We start from the raw sequence: 19,126 nt of genomic DNA on the forward strand, positions 1-19,126 counted from the left end.
TCTAGGCTCCCCAGTGATAGGCTAGACTATCTGAGTTATAGTCACCACAACATACAACTGCAAACATTACTATAAAGGTGAATCGATTTCTCTTTTTCAAACAGTTTTAACAGAAACATAACTTTACAAGCAGTAGCGGTGTTTGATACGGGCGACACGGGGGGTTGCCCGGGGTGGCATCGTGGTGGGGGGCGGAATCACGTGCATCGGCAAAAAATAAAAATAAAAAAATTGCTCGGACCCATGCTGCCCCGATGTCCTGCCAGCGCATATTGGGAATGGTATAGGCACCAATCGGTTTTCTGCCGCCCATTTGCTGGGAGTAAGGGCGCCCTCCGTTTGCGAGGTGCGCCTGCCGCTTGCGGCACAGGGAGGAGAGGGCGGGGCGGCGGGGGAGTCTCAGACCGGCTGGAGCAGCATCTAATAACCAACCAAAATAAAACTAAATAAAAACAAACTAACAAACACGAAAATACCAGACATTATGATACAGACTTATAATTTGCACCGATGTTTTTTCGAAATTCTATACACGAAAAGTGAGCGCGAGAGCCCTCGGTGCGCCTGCTCGCTGCTGAAGTCAAAGTAAACTTTACTGTCATCTCCGCTACATACAGTCCAGTATATAGAGACAAGACGACGAGGCTCCAGTTACAGCAGTGCAAGTAAACAAACAATATATATAAGAAGTTTGATGATTTAAAGACTCACACACAACCCGTGGAAAGGGGAGTGTTCGCCCAGGACGCCAAATAGGCTAGGACCGCCACTGTTTACAAGCAGTTATTTTGGGGCTGTTTTGTAGGTTTTAGCCACATGCACTGGTCCCAGTAGAACAGCAACAATTTAGTGAATACCGTGTGCATTTCATTTTAATTATGTAAGAATCTCCAAGCTGCCCATTGCTTTCATTTTCAAACATATTGATTTAGTATCACTGAATTATAACTGAATGTTAATAAACCGCACTTACCTTACATGGTGCTTTTTATTCCTTTCTTTCTCCTACTATCTGATCACTAAAACAACTTTTTATGGTCACTACAATACCTCAAGTTTAGTTTTTAATTTGATTTTTTTTTTCTTGGTATACTTTGCATTTATTGCCATCAATAGGATTAGGCTACTATATCTCATTAAATACTAAAGAAATAGAAAAACAACCTCAAGTAAAAGTAATAATCTGCAGGCTATTGAAGCCTCAAAGTAAATGTGGCCAGGCTGCATGTTGCTGGCTCAGGCATTTGACACTAGGGGACTCACTCAATCACGCTCTCATTTACATTTAGACTCAAGTTATCTGCTGTTTTCTCATTTTTACACAGGGTGGCGACAAAGCCATGTCTCATTCTGCCCACAGACCTTTGTGCTCCCTGAGGCAACTCAGCTGGCACGCTCAGAGATGGACACACCATTGTGGTGTAGGTGGGATCCATATACTTAAATAGTCCTAGATTTATGGCACCGCTGAGGCAACTGTGGGAATTAATAAGCAAATCCCATTGAACTACATTTAAGTGTATTTATCACATCTGGGTATCTGTTTTGTTTGTTTGACACTGGGAAGAGTGATTTATTACCATGTTTAGTTACTGCTTTGGATGCCCGCCTGAAACACTCAGTTAGATAAATATTTTCAGATTTGGAAATACTCACATTCTTCCGATGATACAAGATCTGCAGGAAATTATCCGGAAATTTCAGGGGATTGCTTAAGCTTAGCTTAGTGCAATGTCTGCAAACAGGATGAAACTTTTAGCCTGGCTCTGGTAAATGTTAACAAAGACCATCTAACAGCTAAAGCTCAAATGATAGCACAGCATATAATCTTTCACAAAACCATAACCCAGTGTTTTCAACATTTGTGTTTAATGCAGTTTAATAAGAACACAGAACATAATAACTGCACAGCTTTGGAGATTGTTATAGACAAGCCCTGGACAATAACTAATAACTAATAAAAATTCAGTTTTTTCAAAATATTGTTTGCAAAGTTCTCACACAGCTCAGAATCCTCTTCTTTTGTCGCACTATTAAGATAAAGACAGGTCACTGAGGAAAGTACACAGGCTGAAACTAGCATGCAGTTCCTGAAAACCTGTTGCTGGCAGTAAAAACAGGAACACTGAGAGCTGCTTGTTTTGTTCAGCCAGTTTATGGTGATGCCTCAGCTTAGACAGAGCAGCATAAATCAATTTCCCCACTCTTCCGCTTTTTCCCACCTAATCTCATTTCGTAGGTCACTGCTGATGTCCCTTCCACTATCAACAATTTGTAACAAAGAGTCATCTCGGCTGCTCAATCTAATCTCCAAGCAATGACTCGGATATAAATAGAAGAAAAAACAAGAATACAAATTGGTGCTGTTGTACTTTTGTGTTCATAATCTTGTGCTCATAATCAATATGTCAAACACATTGTTACCTGTAGCCGCCTGGCAAAGATCCTTAGAGGAAGATTAATCATTCAAAGTTATAGGATTCTGTGGGAGAAATTTACAGGAAAATTGTAGCCTTTTGGAGCTAAATCAAGAACTACCGTATGGTCTATATACTGTTGCTTTAGAAAAGAATAGCAAGTAAGAAATGTCTAAATGCTAAAATGTAGTAAAGCAAGAACTGAATAATTGAAATGTTATTACTTTTTTTCTCAAGAAATCTAAATGTGGGTTTTATGTTTTATAAAATCTGTTATTCAGAAGTTTTTGTAGTAAAATTAATAAATCAATTTACAAATTAAAAGACAGTGTAAGAAAAAAATTATTCAAGTTTATAAGCATGTCTCAGTTCTTGCTTCTTTACTTTACAATCAATGTCTTTTGAAACCAGTCAAAGAACAATTACTCAATAAGTAAGTACTATAAATACTAAAGTGTAAGTGTATCTACTATGATACACTTGCATATATATGCAAGTTGGTGAAGACTCAGTGGTTTATCCTATCATCTTAAAGAATATTCCTTGCTCCAAATTAGCACCTAGAATCAGGGTCATTTATGTCATTTAGGTATATGTGGAGCTTCTGCAGTGTGACTTCGCGTGGAAGGGACGTTTCTTAGTGTTTCGAACTTTTTAGCTGATTCTGAATATGCAAACTGAAAAACAGAATGGGGTGGAGCTGCATGCACTCAGAGTGGGTTGCATGGACATTCTTGCTGTTGTCTGACACGATGCAACAGAGGCTACAAAAACCTGCTGAAGACCTGCCACCTTTTGATAGTCGGGTAAGATATAATTATGTAAATTTTATTTCTATTTATGAAGTCGTGGGTAAAAAACTTTACAACAAGCTAAACTGGATTATTACCGTAATCAAAGACACAGTCTTTGTGTTTTATTATACCCTTTTCAGTTGCAAGGTGGGATATAAATGTAAGCTTGGCACTGTGCTAGTGTTTCTAACTTTTCTTTAAAAGCAAAGTCCTCACAAGAACAGGGGAACGCGTTACATCTGTCTGCTTCTCTCCTGCTTACTCACATCAGCCAGCTGATTACAAATCCCCGTTCACACACGTTAAAGGACGGCTGTGCTGTGGCTTCGGCTATGTTCACATGTAAAACCAACGCTCATGGAGAAAGACCGAAGCTACAGTCACACTGTTAAACGTTAGTTATCGGTAAGGTAACTAACTTTTCCTCGTTTTCGACTTGACCACCTTCTAGTGTTGTGCCAAAAAGTATTTCCCGGCATTTCCCCCCAAAACTTAATGAATTTAAACGCTTGATTGAACGAAAATCTTTCAAACAAATCTCTTATGAATGATGTCGTGTCATTTTGAGCAAGAAAGACCATTCCTATCAAAAAGTGAAAGCTTTTTCTGGGCAAAGTGGCTGTTAGATATTATTTATGTGTCCATCAAAAGTCTCACTGACATTAAAAGTTTATTTTTAAAGACAGATTTAGCCAAGAGGGCGACAGAAACTGTAGCAACTAAAACTCACAGTTCAATGATCATATTTTAATCGACAAAAAACAAATCCAAGTTGATTATAATGTATGTAAAATAATTTTTTGTATATATATATATAGCGAACACTTTCATTAATTCTTCACACTATTTACCAATATGATTATCTACCCTGATATAACATATTAGATCGAATGAAACACATAGAAAGATTGGAAATCAGGTGTTGGCAGACAAAAAATGGAAAGAGGAGAATGAAGAGATGTCGTGTAGCAATACACACATTACAAAAAAAGGATAATGTTTTAAAAAGCATAGAAACACGTTGTGTTCGCCCCGCAGCTTGTAAATGGGACAGTTTAAAAGATGGCAGATGTTTTTGTTTTTAAAGTCCCCTGTGGTGAAAAATGTTCTGGTTATCAAGAAAACTTAAAATAAAAATAAACTTACGTTTTTAAAATGTTTAGATGCAAATGTGAAAATATTTATTTTACCCCGTATAACACTGATAGCGATGCTCTGTAATGTTTGCCAACACAGATCACATGCTACAGCCTGTAGATTAGTGTGAAATCAAGCTACACAGAACATACGTTTCTGAACTTGGAAAAACCCCTGTGCATGCGAGACAGTTTACCTCTGCAGGTTGATGCCATGATTTTTCAAGTGAAAATGTTTTTAGATGATAATGTACTCGTATATATGTCTATGTTATTATAGTACTCGAACAATTAATTCCTCTAAAGCTATAAGAAATTCACTCTAAAACTAAACAACAACAAAAAATTAAATCCAGGAGTGTATTTTAATGTAAAAAACATTTTGATTCTTATGTTTGAAAGACTTTTTTCCTTTTCGCTCACAAATAACAGGTCTCCAGGAGATCTGTTACATAATGAAATGAAAAAAAATTACTGCGCTTGAAAAGTTGAAAAGAAATTTTATTAAAAAAAAATAAGAACTTATTTTTGTTTAAAAAGAAATCCTTGTTCATCCGAGGGGCTTTTCCGGCTTTGACCGTCTCAGGGTCCCAGTATTATTCACATATTGAGGTCATCTCATGCTGCAGCTTAAAACTTGTAAAATTCAAAAGGAATATTTCTTCATCAAGCAACACTTGCAACACATCTGTTATTTCCAAGATAACTGATAAGTGATTTACTAATAAATCGAGCACTTATCGGGAATATAAGCAATGTGAATCTATTTGGCTGTTGTCAAAAAGAACTTTTATTTCATACAAGAATAACTGCGCCATTACAAACTAATTCTGGGGCTTTTCTGAACTCTGTGGCTAACACTTTAGTGTAATTTGTTTATCTGACAGAGCTAATCTACTTATTTGCTCATAAACTCCAGCGCCTATTATGCAGTAATAACTTCCTCTTTCCTTGCAGGGACCGATGATTGTCATCTAATAAACAGACTGCCAAGACTTACATTTTTAATTTATTGTAGTTAAAAAGAGGACAAGCGGACACATCTCGCCATCTTCAGGACAAACTTCACCTTCACTTTGATAAAATGTCAAACATTGACTTGCACAGACTTGAGCTCTACAAAAGCATCATGAGCAGTTGCGGTTCAGGCACATTCTGTAACAACTCTGAGCTGATTTTTCAAAATATGAGTATTTACAACTGGCTGGAGTTTCCTAATCCTCCCCACTGGCTAAGGATTGTCATCTCTGTGGTCTACTTTATTGTGGCTACAGCTGGAATACTGGGGAACTTGTTAGTAATGTTCCTCCTCTACTCTACTCACACCATCACCACAGGCAATATCAATTTCTTTGTTTTTAACTTAGCTGTGGCTCAGCTAATGTTTTCGCTGGCGTTACCATTTTGGGCTGTTGATACTGCGCTGGACTATAGCTGGCCCTTTGGCTTGGGCACATGTAAGGCCGTGTCCCTATTCACTGGGCTGAATGTGTTTGCTAGTTGCTTTTTCCTCACAGCTATGAGTTTGACTCGTTACTGCTATGTGGCAACTGCTCTCAAACCAGGCGCTTCCTTCTGCAGCAGATCCTGGACTTTCCCGCTGGCCACAGCTTTTATTTGGGCCGCAGCGCTCATTTTGGCCGTACCCCGAGCTGTGTTTGCAGAACTGAAAAATGTGGGCCTTGGCAACGACACAATATGCCTGCTCCGTTTCCCTGTTACAACATGGCTCGAAGTAAACCACCTCCTGCGAGTTGTGCTGGGATTTCTGCTGCCCTACACCATTATCATCCTCTCCTACCTGCTTCTGATGCGCTTCCTCTGTCGGCATAAACTGAAAGGCGGCAACTCTCGGCGAAAGACTGATATTTCAAAGTCGGTGGCAGTGGTGGTGTTCTCCTTCTGGGCCTGCTGGTTCCCATACAACATCCTCACGGTTTGGAGAGCCCTGATTCATTTTGACGTGGTTGATATCAGCCCCTCGTTCTACTCGGCTCAAGCGTACTTTTTCCCTCTGGCCAACTGTCTGGCTTTCACCAGCAGCTGCTTCAACCCCATCATCTACTGCCTGGTTAGAAAAGAGTACCGTGCGGCTCTCCTTAATGTGCTTTTCAAATTAAGTTTAGCCATTACGTCCAAGGTGCCCTATGGTATAAATTCTGAGGCGGGGTCAGGGCAAGCAGGCCAGCTGGGTATTCCAGTCAACAGCATTTTCAGCCACACGTCCCAAACTGACACGAGGAGATACGTCCCTCTGTCAACACTGCCAACTGTAACCTCCACGCTGTGAGGTCACAGAAACACTTACACCTTTATGAAACACGACGGAACAAGGCTGGATGCTTTCCGAGGTTTCAGTGTGCAATACGAAGGTTTCCCATCTAAGATTGTGCAAGATACATATTTGAGATATGCTGTGATACTAAAGCTGCACCGAAGCTTTTGTGTCTGCATGAAGCTTTGTGCTTTAGTCTGTAACACTTTGTAAAAATGTATTCACTAATTCAGTATAAATCTAATTAAAAGAGGTCCTGGTAGAGTGCACGCCCCATGTGTGGGGGCTGGGTCCTTCCCGGCTTCCGCCACCAGACCATTTGCAGCCTGTAACCTATGTACTGTCTCCCCACTTTCCTGTCATGTAACTATCACTATGTAATTAAGGCAAAAAGGGAGGAGATCCTTCCACTGCCTACATTGCTTTGCCAGGTTGATTGCTTAATCTACTAAAATGAAAACTGCTCAGCTGTATATGCAACTACACTCTCATATGCTAAAGGGTTGAGACGTGATTCCACGCTTAAAATGTCAAGCAACTCTTGCCCTTTTTTAGCATGTAAAACCGCCACCTGCAACAGCTTTCAGCAATCACACGGTAATTGCTCTAAGAATGGATCTTTCTAGTGTCTTGTCCAATTTCTTTTCACTTGCATCTTCCAGTTGCTTGTACTATTTCTTAAAACACTATACAATAGTTTAAATCTTATGTGTAGATGTATTTGGAACAGTTAGTCAAAATTGTGATTGTGTTGGTTTTACACTGTGCGAGTCATTTGTTTGAATACAAATAAAAAATAAAATCCATCTTAATCTTAAACTCGTGAGTTTGTATTGTGTGTTTGCTCTTCACTCAAGTGGTCCAAATGATGAGGTGGGGAAACAAAATATTGAGCACATCACCAGTTTTCTAGGTTTTCTAATATATTTCTAAATATGAGATTTACATCAAATTCACACCAGATGTCAGTAACAACCCATCCATTCCACACATGCAAAGAAATCACACATGGCAGATCTTGTAAGGTGATGGGAGCAGGCTTGTTTTTCCAGCACATCCTATACTCAAAAACTGACACACTACTGACTGTAGTGTGGGGGAATTTGTAGGCCCATCATCTTGGCCATTTTTGCACATTCTGTGATTTGTTTTTGGGTGAAATGTGTATATCCCAGGAGAAATTTGCTCTGTTGTTTTTCAGTTCACCTGTCAAATATGGCTGATTTCTGTGTCTCACTTCCTCACTCTCTTGAAAGAAGGATAAAAATGAATATATGTGATTAGTGGTCATAAAGCAGTCTGACACTGGAGTACGCCACTAGATGGGACTATTGTTTTATCTTTAAAACCAGATGAGGCCCAAACTCACAGCATACTAACATTCACATTTCAGAGGAGGCTGTTATCCAGTGAAAATATAAATTTAGTATTTTTTAAAAAATACTTTTTTCAAAGATAGGAAAATATGCTAATTTACTGTCTTGTCTCTTTAACATGTAACAGGTTAGCTTAATAAAAGTAACGGCCTGTTTTACTAATGAAGAAAAGTGTTGATTAAACAAGTAAGGAATAATGCAGTAATAGTGTTACGGTCACTCTGTGGAAGACAGCAGTTGAACAATGCAGCATGACAACAATGTTTGCAACCATGTGCAGTGTACTTGCTTTCAAAGATGGGGACTAGGTGCATGACCAGTTGCAGACAGTTGGCTCTTTAAAGCAACTTTGGTGTTCAACATGTTGATAAAGGGGGTAAGACCGATTCATGCCTGATATCACTTTGCAATTAAATGGGCCAAATGGGGTCAAGTTGGCATCTACGTGCAATCTGTTTGTGATAATGCGGTGATTAAGTGAGATAAATCTGCAAAAATCAGAAATCTGTTGCCATCTGTCGATGTCTACATAGCGAAATCTACCTTTAACAGAAATTCACATTAACTGCTGCCACTCAGAGCCAGACCTTCAAGCTCAAAAGGGGAGCTTGGATTGAAAGTGACTGGACTTGTTTAAGTTAAAGAAGTCTTCGCAAGCTCCTTAGAGTACTATGACCTGGATGACAGAGAACCTGCACAGACATGTCCTCCACAAATAGTGACTTAGTTGTTACCACGATTCCCTGGAAACAAGTTGCCTGACACCAGGTGAAATGTGCAATCGCTAGGCAACCAACACTTTATTTTTTCTCTCAGTTGCGAGGAAGTTACCATCCTTTTTTTGTTTTTACTTTAATGTGACTGAGGCATTAGAGGTGTGGATTTTATTTCTTTCAGACTGAGCCTGGCTAGCTGCATTTCTCCTCCTCCTAATTGTCCACTTTCTCCTGATTTACATTTAACACACAGACACGAGAGTGATTTTAATGTAAGGACAAGAAAGCAGGAGAATACTGAAATATCGAGCTATTCCCTTAAGATGCTACATTGAGTCCATTACCTTCTGCATTTAGCTAATCCTCAAGAATGGCCTCAGAAATCCTCATGGTTTTAATTGTATTTTATAAAGCAACTTACCTACTTACCTATAAGTAGCCTATGCACGAATTATTTCTGTCAGTTTTTAACGAGGCATAGAGAAGTCATCATAAAAAAAAGGAGATCTCTCTGTGTTTTCACATTTAAATGAGCTTTATTGACATTGAAAAACATGACTCAATTCACCATGAAGGTGTGGGCTTCTGCAGACATATAAGTGTGGCAATAATTAGCATAAATATATTACAAGCCAACGGGACTTGTGAAGGAGTTGCTGAGAGGAAACCGAAAGAGCAGCAGAAGCTGTGAAACTGATTCACCTTCATTTTCTTGCAGGGTACCAGACATTTGGTTATCTGCAGTCCTTTGGCATCATGCAGATCTCTGATGGAGAGCAGCTGACATCCCATTACCCACTCAGCCATTGAAATGACAAGGGAAAATGCTAAGCCAGGTTGTTACTTGAGGGGATGGATTATGATTAGCCTAGTTGTGACACAAGGAATCTGTGAGTTTGCAGAGGACAAGTTCTGTTGTAGTGCATTTTGACTGAAAATAGTTTGGTCTTTATTCCTTTGTAATGACAAAGAAGCTGGCGAAGCTTCTGGCAGTATATCTGAAAGTTTAAAGCATTAAGAGGTATACATTTGGGAGGTATTATAGCAGCTTGAGTAGCATCAGTAAATATAGATCGACTTTGAGGCCAAGCTTGTCAACATTGGAAGATTTTATGACTTTGCTGAATGCGAAACTAAAATGTTGTTATTGTGGTATTGCACCAAATAAAACACTGAACTCTCATTGTAATTATCTTATACTGTGTCACACCACAGCTGCAGGCAGTTGGCTTAGCACAAAGACTGAAAATAAAAAGCAGCAGCTGGGTCTGCCTAGTACCTCCTTCAGCTGAAAAGCTAATTGATATGTTATATTTGTTTAATTCATACAAAAATTCATTTGTACAATACTATTTTTCATTTTTTTAGAACTTCATTGATTGCCTGGCAGCACCAGTCTTTGTGTTGTATAAAAGAACCCAGTTTTCCCAATAACGGAATAAGTGCGCTTCCTAATTTGTAACACTTTTTCTTTAAGAGAAGCATTTGTTTATTCATTTAGCTCCTTACTTGACTACTTTAGGGCATCAAAACAAGATGAAACCATCTGGAATTTTATCGCCCTCTAAAGATGCCACAAAAAACATGTTTAGCACACACATTCAGCAGCATCCAAAATTATCAGGGGTTTGATATCGTTTTTCTTATGTTTATATTAATTCTCCATTTAACTCTGTGTTTGGACTCTCCTGGTGAAATATTTGGCTCTTTTTAGAAGCAACACGGCTGCTGAGAGTGAACCAAAACAGTAAAGCTGTTCAATAGAGAGTAGAGCTATTGGTTGATATTCTCTGTGGGCTTGTCCTTCTGGATGACCTCTTTCACATTTCACTTAGACATTTCACCTGTTTTTACTATGAAATATTGATTGGTACAGCTGTCAAGTTCATTTACTGAATCTTAATTTTGCTTATTTAAGACAAGAAATGGATTCAGACAGAGGACTGGCACCTCCTCCACAATGAGTGGGAGACTAAGAATGATCTGGGGCTGTGCGTGTGGATTTTTAATCAACTGCTTTACTGAAAAGCTCAGAAAATGTACCCCAGGCTGTCCCCATAAAAGTCTCACAGTGACTTTTCTGTCTTTTCAAATGTGCTTTTATGGTTCTTACATATTGAATCTTACAATTCTCCAAACTGAGCGCACAGTCAATTTCAGTATACATATCAGATGTGAATTCGGGGTTTTTTATGTAGCACCAAACGACAACAACAGTTGCTTCAATAAATTTTCTAAAGTAAAAACTGCAGTTTTGGAGAGAAAACCCCAAAAATCAGACAATCTCCTAGGAGAAACACTTGGTGACGGTGGGAAAGAAAAACTCATCAACAGAAAGAAACTTCTGGTAGAACCAGTTTCAGGGAAAAGAGAAGAGAGAAAAAAAGCACGGGGAGACTGAATAAAACATCCACAGAGAAGATACCGCTTAATGACATGCAGCAGTGGTATATAAACCACCATGTTTATGAAGTTTTTAGGGTCAAATACCGTAACCTCGTTTTTGTCTAAATTTAGAAGTAGGAAATTAGTGGCCATCCAGGCCTTTACATTTTCAAGACACCATAATTTAATTAACCAATTTGCGTTATCTGCCTTAACAGATAAATAAAATTGGGTATCATCTGGCTAGCATAGAAAATATATGCAACATTTCAGATAATACTGCCTAAGGAAGGTATGCATAATGTAAAAAGGAGTGGTCCCAGCATAGAACCATGTGGAACTCCATGGGCAACTTTCATGTGTTAAGAAGATTCCCCATTAAGGTGGTTGGGATCAAACGTGTTACAGTTCAGTTTAAAAGTAACTTACTCAAGTACTTTAAATAACAGATTCTTGATTAGGGATTTAATAATTTATTTAAATCACTCAGAAAAATCACCTGAAAAATGAATACATTCCCTTTGTTCAAACAAAACAAATCATATCAATCAAGTATACTTACACTAATAATAATAATAATTACAAGCGCAATCATACCTACAATAACTACCATTATAAATAAAACTACCAACATTAAACATCCACCACACAACATCAGGGGACTGGAGGGTATGGCTTATCAATGGGGCATGGCTTATTTCAAAAGAAATGTCAAGTAAATTAAGGTATTACATCCACTAGGCCTAATTCAAGTCAGAAATCCCACTGACTCTATATTTGTGACACATTAGGTCAATTGTGCAGAATAATAGCTGCCAAGAAAAATATTTTGCTTCATTCTAAAATGCTATACATCCATTTTAGAAACATAAATATGTTGATGTTAAGTACCCTTATTTAAAATATACAACATATATAATCTCATTTATTATCATTTATTATCTTGTGTAGCTGCAGCAAAGCGGCAGTTATTCTCCCTTGGGTCAACAAAGGTTCATACGACGTCTAAAATATGTCATGATTATGTAAAGATAAAGCACTTCTTCAGTAGCATCTTATATAATATTCCTCATCAAGTCTTGTTACAGTGGGGCATTTGTCACATTTTTTTTATTTGGACCAAGAAAATAAACTCCTCTTCCTCTTATGTAACAAACGCTAAAAGGGAAGGTGTAAATTAAACTATTTGTAAGAATGAGATGAGAGCAGAGAGCCAGCCCAGATAAAAGCAGAGCGGTTGCTTTAGCGTTAGCACAAACCCCTCATTTAATGCGCTCTTTGAACTTTGTGTTGCTTCGGCGTTGAAATTTGTGGTTCGCTATTCTGTGCGTCAAATCTCTGTGTTCCTCATAACACCTGAGAGTCAAATACCTGGAACACGCTCAATCTCATCCCACGATTCAAAAAACATTAGTATGACTGCAATGCTAATGGCACTTAAATACAATAGCAAACAGGACAGACTTTAGAAACGGTCCTGCGATGGCAACGGTTTCATACAGGAAATCCAAAAATAGAATTAAGCAATTAAACAAGCAAAATTATAACTAGTTTGTTAGCAGTAGCTTTAAAATAAAAGGAGGATTTTTAGCTTAATGGAATAAAGTACCCTCTCAGGTAACGTTACGAAACAGAAAAACAACCTTAAATTTCAAAGGGAGATGAGGGGAGGATTTCAGAGGTAGCACACTGTACCACTGCAGCTAATACAGAGAAAGTTTTCAATAATACATGGGTATACCATTTTATATATATATATATATTATATATATATTCTTTAAAAACATTTTTCGCAGATTATGGATTGCAGCTTCTTGTAAAGTGAAAACAGAAGTGCAGTATAACATTTCAAAATACTGTATTGCAATGCAGGCCAGATAAATAAACGTATATTTCCAAAAGAAGACTGCTTAAAACTGCAATCCAGCATTTGTTGAAAGCACCACTGCTAGTTTGGTTACACAAAGTAGGCGAGCTATTAAGACGAATCTCTTGTCGTATTTCATCTGGAGCAAAAATGAACTTAATCAGCTGTCGTCCCACGAACGCAGCCGCAGCGCTGCAGTTTCTGGATTGCAGCATTAAGAGTTAGAATAATATAAGAATCAAATTCTTTTTTTAAACCACAACTTCAACATGCCTGAAGGCCTACCCTTGATTCGAATACATTTTACATATAAGAATAGATATACATGAAGCTATTTTATACAGTTCTGGTAACATAAACATTTAACTTTGTATCATTGATATTTATCTTGAAATAAAATGTCTTTTTAAAGGCAAAGAGGTTAGGATAAATGATATCAACCATGAAATTTGCAATGTAAATGTTTCTAACATACAGAGTTAACCAACACACTGCTTATTAATTCATCACCTGACTACAAAAAGAAAAAGACATTTAATATACAAAGTTTACAGCTTTTTGTATTGGCATTGTTATTTTGGGCCCTGTGGCACAGACTGTAAGGCAGTCAAATCCTATGCACATATACTACATATCCCTGCTTGTAAACGTCTTATTGTTCAGTTGGTTTCACTGTGTCCTCTCTCGTTTCTCGGATTTCTGACCATTTCTCACTATACTCCCATGTTGTATAATGCAAAAGGCTGAATGCCACACTCTTCTGGAAAAAAGCAGAAGAGTCAGCAGGTTGGATTAAAAAAAGATGCCTTCCAATTAGAAAGCCGTGTCAAAGTAGTTTTCTTTTTTTTGTAAATTTTGTTTTTTGTACATCAGTATATCTGACAGCAAACCGACTTGCTCGTCCTTGCATTTAAAAAGCACATGCAGAACTGTTGCACACCTATGCTTCAGAGACATTAAACACAACAGATGAGTAACTCACTACTTGTTATATAAGATTTGCGTCCGGGTGCACGTCTCGTTTTAAGACCATGTTTGTTAAATTTTCTTTATTTATATTTCACTTTTCAAACCAGGGTTACAAAGTGTCAAGCAGCAAAATCAACACAAAAAAAACACATTAAAAAAAGATACACATAAAAAAAAATACCAGGCGTGATAGGCTGGTTTAGGCCAAGTTAGAACCACTATGCTCAATGAAATATTCCTAAAGCCTGAGGTGATGCTTTCAAATGGACATTTTGCATCGCTAAGAGCAAAAAGAAAAACCCAAAATAAATCCAGTTTACTTTGTAAGAGAAGCATCAGCCTAACACTGTTTGATAATCTCATCATGAAAACGGTTGCTGGTTAATTTTGTTAGTTCACTGAATTGCTCATTATTGCAGTTCTACTTGAAAAGAGCACACAGGCAATTAAGGTAACCAATTAAGCTCCTATGAGGTCAGGAAAACTGTGACGAGCTGTGTTAGTGTTATCTTTTCAAGACATTTCTGAAAACATATCATAAACAACAAGAAATTAAGTAGTAACATGACTTAGGATCTGCTGGAAGTTAGCACAACAAACGTCCCAGACCTTTAGGCTGTTTCCGTCTTTATTAAACGTGGGGGGAGGTTAACCTTTGGACCATTAAGTTATAGATCACTTTCTTTAAAATGGTAAACTAAGGCATCGGCCTTGGCCAGGGGAGTTAGGTAGTTATTAGGAAGGAAAAACTGTCATGTCCCCAGTCCCAGTTTGTAGCACAAACCCTGGGAGTCTTCAAAGACCTGTGTTTCAAAGCAGGATTTAGCCTCATCCAGGTAACTTGAGGCTTTGCCCTGGATTTCATTATTACAAAAGGCGCTAGACTTTTAACCCGTGTACATCACCTTGGCAACTTCTGCTGCTGCCCTGCAGTCCAGAGCAGGTTATCTTTGAGATCAGAGATCAACAAATACAAAATCAGTAAAGTATCAACCAATTCACTATTCCTGGAAGATCCCTCAGAGCCCCTATTTGTACTTGTGGACTTTATACCAAATTATATTTTAATATTTGTTGCTCTTAGACCCTTGAACACCAGCTGCAGGAATAAAAGCTAAAACCATCCTGTAAGCAACAATATTGATTTAATGGCGTATCTATCAGATTTCCCTGTGACTCAGTGACAGAGCACTGATACTGCTTCAGATAGGTTCAACTTTCTAAATACAGCAGGTCTTTCCAGCCTCACTGAAAAAAGCACTTAAAGCGTACACACATTCATGCACTGCTTTTAACACTACTCTACAGCGCCTTTCTACTGTTTTGTCTGCAGCTCTGTTGCTTTACATCTGTATTGTGTTTAGCTCTTCATATTTTTCTAATATTATAGTTTTGCTTACTTTTGTAAAATCAGTCGCTCTGCTGCTAGTGGTCTCATGGCTGCTAATGCCACCCCTTTAACGTAAACGTAGCTAGACGGATAAACTCTGGGTGAACTTATTAAGTTGATAACCACCTTGATGTGACCGCTGAGCCTGACTGCAAATGTTAGGGTAAGTGAAGCCAGATATCCTGGGTATGCTTAACTTGCTCCGTAGCACAGGACTTGGTTCAAGCACAGATGGCATCACTGACAGGATCACTTTCTCTGATCAGCCAAAGCCCCTCCAGACACACCAAGAAGGCTAACTAGTTCTCTCACACTGTATAAAACTGGTGAAGTGCATCTTTAAACCAAATGTTTACATTCTCCCATAATTTTTCTTTAATGCTGCGTTGAAACACTTTGTAGCACTGTTTTGAAATGTTAGATTTACTGTAGTTTATCACAATTATCACTATTAATAATACTATAAAGTTAATTTAAGCTTATTTTTGTAAAGTATTCGCCGTTATTGCAAAGATTTTAGTAGCTTTACGAAATAATTTTTCTGTACACTGAAAGTCAAGGCTTTACACTGCGTGCCAGGACAAAGTAAACCAACGAGAAGATTCAGATTGTACTTAAACACTTAAGGTGACTGTAGGACTTGTTTGGCATCTTTTTAGATGGAATGCATGGACTAAAAAGGATGCAAAAAATCATGATAACCACCTTTTCTTTTTTTAGTGAAAATACTTTTGCAATGACAATATTTTACTATATGATTTCACCAGAGCCAAATAGTAAAATATGTCTTTGCTTGGGCCCTGCATCAGAGGATAACAGCTGGCAAATGATTCGACGCCTGTCGCTCGTCACAGGCGTCACCATGAAGGGATATTGTGCTTATAAAAAGCCTATTTTACATTTTGTCTGCAGCCACCTTAGCGAGAAGAAACCGTGCTGCGTGTAGGAGGGAACACCGTGAGCACATCTTTATCCCCCAGAGTTTTGCACACCTCTTCTTACTTTTTTCCCGATTAAATAAAGAAACTCAGTAGGTATAGTATTGCCATTGTTGTGGCACTGGCTCATAAGAAGATTCACTTCCCACATTGGTCCTCGTGCTAAGCTGATTGTCAAGTTCTGGTACAGGCTAAGTTTGAATATGTGCAAGATTTTTTTTTTTTGTTGTCATTATTTATTTAAGAATGTGAGTTGACGCCTCCAGTAGTCCTGCTGGATCCACTGCAGAGCTTTGTCTTGATGGGGGTTGTTAGAGAAGGGTCTGAGTCAGTCTTCTTACACTGAAGTGACCATCATGAACTCTGGTCACTTTGGAACTGGCAGTCAGGATCCATATCCCTGGCTGATAGACTAAAGGGAGAGAAAAAGGGTCAAATTACTACTTTTCTTCATTTAAATCTTCATGAGGGTGGGGAATAGGATTTCCAGCTGAGAGTTAGATGACAAAACTGATACCACACATGTTTGTATAGCATATAAAAAGCTGGTTAGCTTTGTTTAGCACAAAGACTGGTAACAGCTACTGTGGTTCTGTCAAAATCTGTTAGCTGGTAGGCAGTAGGTGCTTTCACAGTGCAGAGACTTTTTCAGAGTCACTGTCAGTCTTTATAACTCAATGTACTCGATTATTATTAGGTCGTTAACACAAAGTAAGTACTTATATTTAATGCACAAGAGTTGCCAAAGCAAAATATAAAATGTTGGTTAGCAATTACCCCTAACTTGCTACTGGCCATCTGCTATAACAAGAGGTTATGTTATGGTATCAGCTGCTCTCAGGTCAATACAGCACTTCAGACCTCCTATTAGTGATGAGAATGCAAATACAGGGAAAAAGACTTCCAGGCTATTTAGGTCACAAGTTGCACTCCACAGTTGGCAGTCACAGTCAGGTGCAGTACTGTGCAAACACGTCTTGAGCCACCATTCATTTCTTTATATTTTGCTAGAAAAATTGAGAAAAGGTGCAAACTTATTAAACTTATTAAATGGACATAAACCAAAAACAGAATGTACAGTTCTAATGATCTTTAAAGTCAACACTTGGTAATGACCACCTTCATTTTTCAGCACAGCCTGAACTCTTGTAGTCAGCTATCTTGTAGTTTCTTAAGTAGTCTTCAGGAACTGTTCTCCAGCCTGCGTGAAGGACATTCAAAGATCTTTTTGGGATGTTGGCTGACTTTTGTTTTGTTCATCTTCAAGATGATCCCACATTGCTTCAGTGATGTTGAGGTTCAAGCTCTGTGGAGGCCAATCAGTGACTGAGGGTGTTTTATTGTTGTTCTATCCAGGTATGAATTTACCGCATTGGCAGTGCTGAAAAATAAAGCCGCTGCCAATCAGATGACTTCCAGATGATATTGCACGGTAGATCAAAATTAGTATTTTTCTGCACTAATGATTCCATCAAATTTGAAAAGATCCCCAACACAACTAGCTGTAGACACAGACTGTTGTACCTCTCTTCTGACCGCCTCTGTAAACATTGATCATCACTTTCAATCCAGTTCTTGTCTAATTTGGCATACCTCAGTCTTTTCTACCCATTTCCCTTCCTTAAGAATGGCCTCTTGGGTGGCCATCCTTCCATAGACATCATTTCTAATAAGGCTTCAAATGCCTGATGAATCAGCTGAAGGGCCAGATGCATCTCTCAGGTCTTGTCAGGTCTTTGCTGGATTTTTCCTGTTTCTTCAAGACATGACTTACTGTTCATCTGCTGTAGGTAGTTTTTTTTTTTTAGGCCTGACACTTGTTTTTTCCCCCTCCACACTACACATCATGCCAAGATTTCAGCTAATAGCTCTTTTGCAATCACCTTGTTGGTATAAAAATACTGTTTTATGCCCATCAAACTGTGTTTTCATTGGCATTTTTTGTAGATTTAACTGAAGAAATTGGCACAACTTGTGTATGTCAAAAAAAAACCTATAAAGAACTGAGGGGTGACTCAAGATTTTGCACAACACTGTAGCCACCAGAGAGGTTTGGACTCAAAGCAACTATTGCAAAACAACCAGCAGAGGTTCCAGACCAACACATAACCTACTATTCACTTTTAATCTATAGTAAACCAAAACAATGCAGGGTCAGTTTCATAGATTTTTTTTAGTTTGATATTAGCTTTAATCCAAATCTGCTGTTAATACATCAATGATGAGGCCTCTGAGGTGCATGAAAGACACCTTGGAAAAGGCCAGAGTAGCTGTTTTTCCCCCAGTTTCCAGTCTTGGTGTTAAGATAAGCTAACGTTTGCTAGCAGCAGTTTCAAATCTTCTATAAAGATTTTTTTTCCATCTAATTCCTTTGAAGAAGGCAGACAAACATGTCTTAAACCATTTGTTTAAATTTCAGTTTCGGTCATGAGGAGGCTCATCGTAATTAGCGCAACTCCCCCGATCTGAAGGAATAACATTTCTCAACACATTTATTCTTCTTCAGCGAGTATTTACCCCATGACAGCACTTTGAGCTAAAAGACTAATCCTACTTAGCGCTTAGCCCAAATGAAACTGTTTTACTAGGGTCTAAATTTGGTTGCAAGGTTTGATTGTTTTTCCTCATCACTCACTCACATTTGTTTGAGAAGTCTGGTGTAAAAACATTTACAATCTCACAGCAGGCCCATTGAAGATTTCTATGTGTGGTCTGTATTTTCGAGAGGCTATTTTTACTGTTTGCTCCTGACACCGAGAGCTTCAAAAGAAGGTGACAGTATATTTTTAAGTACAGCACATTTCGGCACTAACTCAGCAGCCGCGCGCAGCCTCTTCACCTGCGTCACCATTCAGCCCACATG

The 19,126-nt window shown here is 38.4% G+C and overlaps 2 protein-coding genes across 7 annotated transcripts in view; one reads left to right on the plus strand and one right to left on the minus strand.

Annotated features, from left to right (window-relative positions):
* Positions 1-3,070: 3,070 nt before the first annotated feature.
* On the plus strand, positions 3,071-7,420 carry LOC102295935 (relaxin-3 receptor 1). Its single transcript, XM_005917588.3, has 2 exons — positions 3,071-3,223; positions 5,305-7,420. Exon 2 carries the CDS (start codon positions 5,432-5,434, stop codon positions 6,635-6,637), a length of 1,206 nt encoding a protein of 401 aa, XP_005917650.3. The 5' UTR covers positions 3,071-3,223; positions 5,305-5,431; the 3' UTR covers positions 6,638-7,420.
* Positions 7,421-13,644: 6,224 nt separating this feature from the next.
* The window catches only part of LOC102313913 (ras/Rap GTPase-activating protein SynGAP-like), a 55,127-nt gene continuing 49,645 nt past the window's right edge, over positions 13,645-19,126 (minus strand). For all 6 annotated transcript variants that reach the window (XM_042218907.1, XM_042218906.1, XM_042218904.1 and 3 more), the window contains one exon: positions 13,645-16,675. In XM_042218907.1, the coding sequence (XP_042074841.1) occupies positions 16,649-16,675 (27 nt within the window). In that variant the 3' untranslated portion in view covers positions 13,645-16,648. The remainder of the gene's footprint in view (positions 16,676-19,126) is intronic.

The sequence above is a fragment of the Haplochromis burtoni genome, unplaced genomic scaffold, assembly GCF_018398535.1.
Source record: "Haplochromis burtoni strain Fernald_Lab_line unplaced genomic scaffold, NCSU_Asbu1 Contig_25, whole genome shotgun sequence".
NCBI lineage: Eukaryota > Metazoa > Chordata > Actinopteri > Cichliformes > Cichlidae > Haplochromis > Haplochromis burtoni.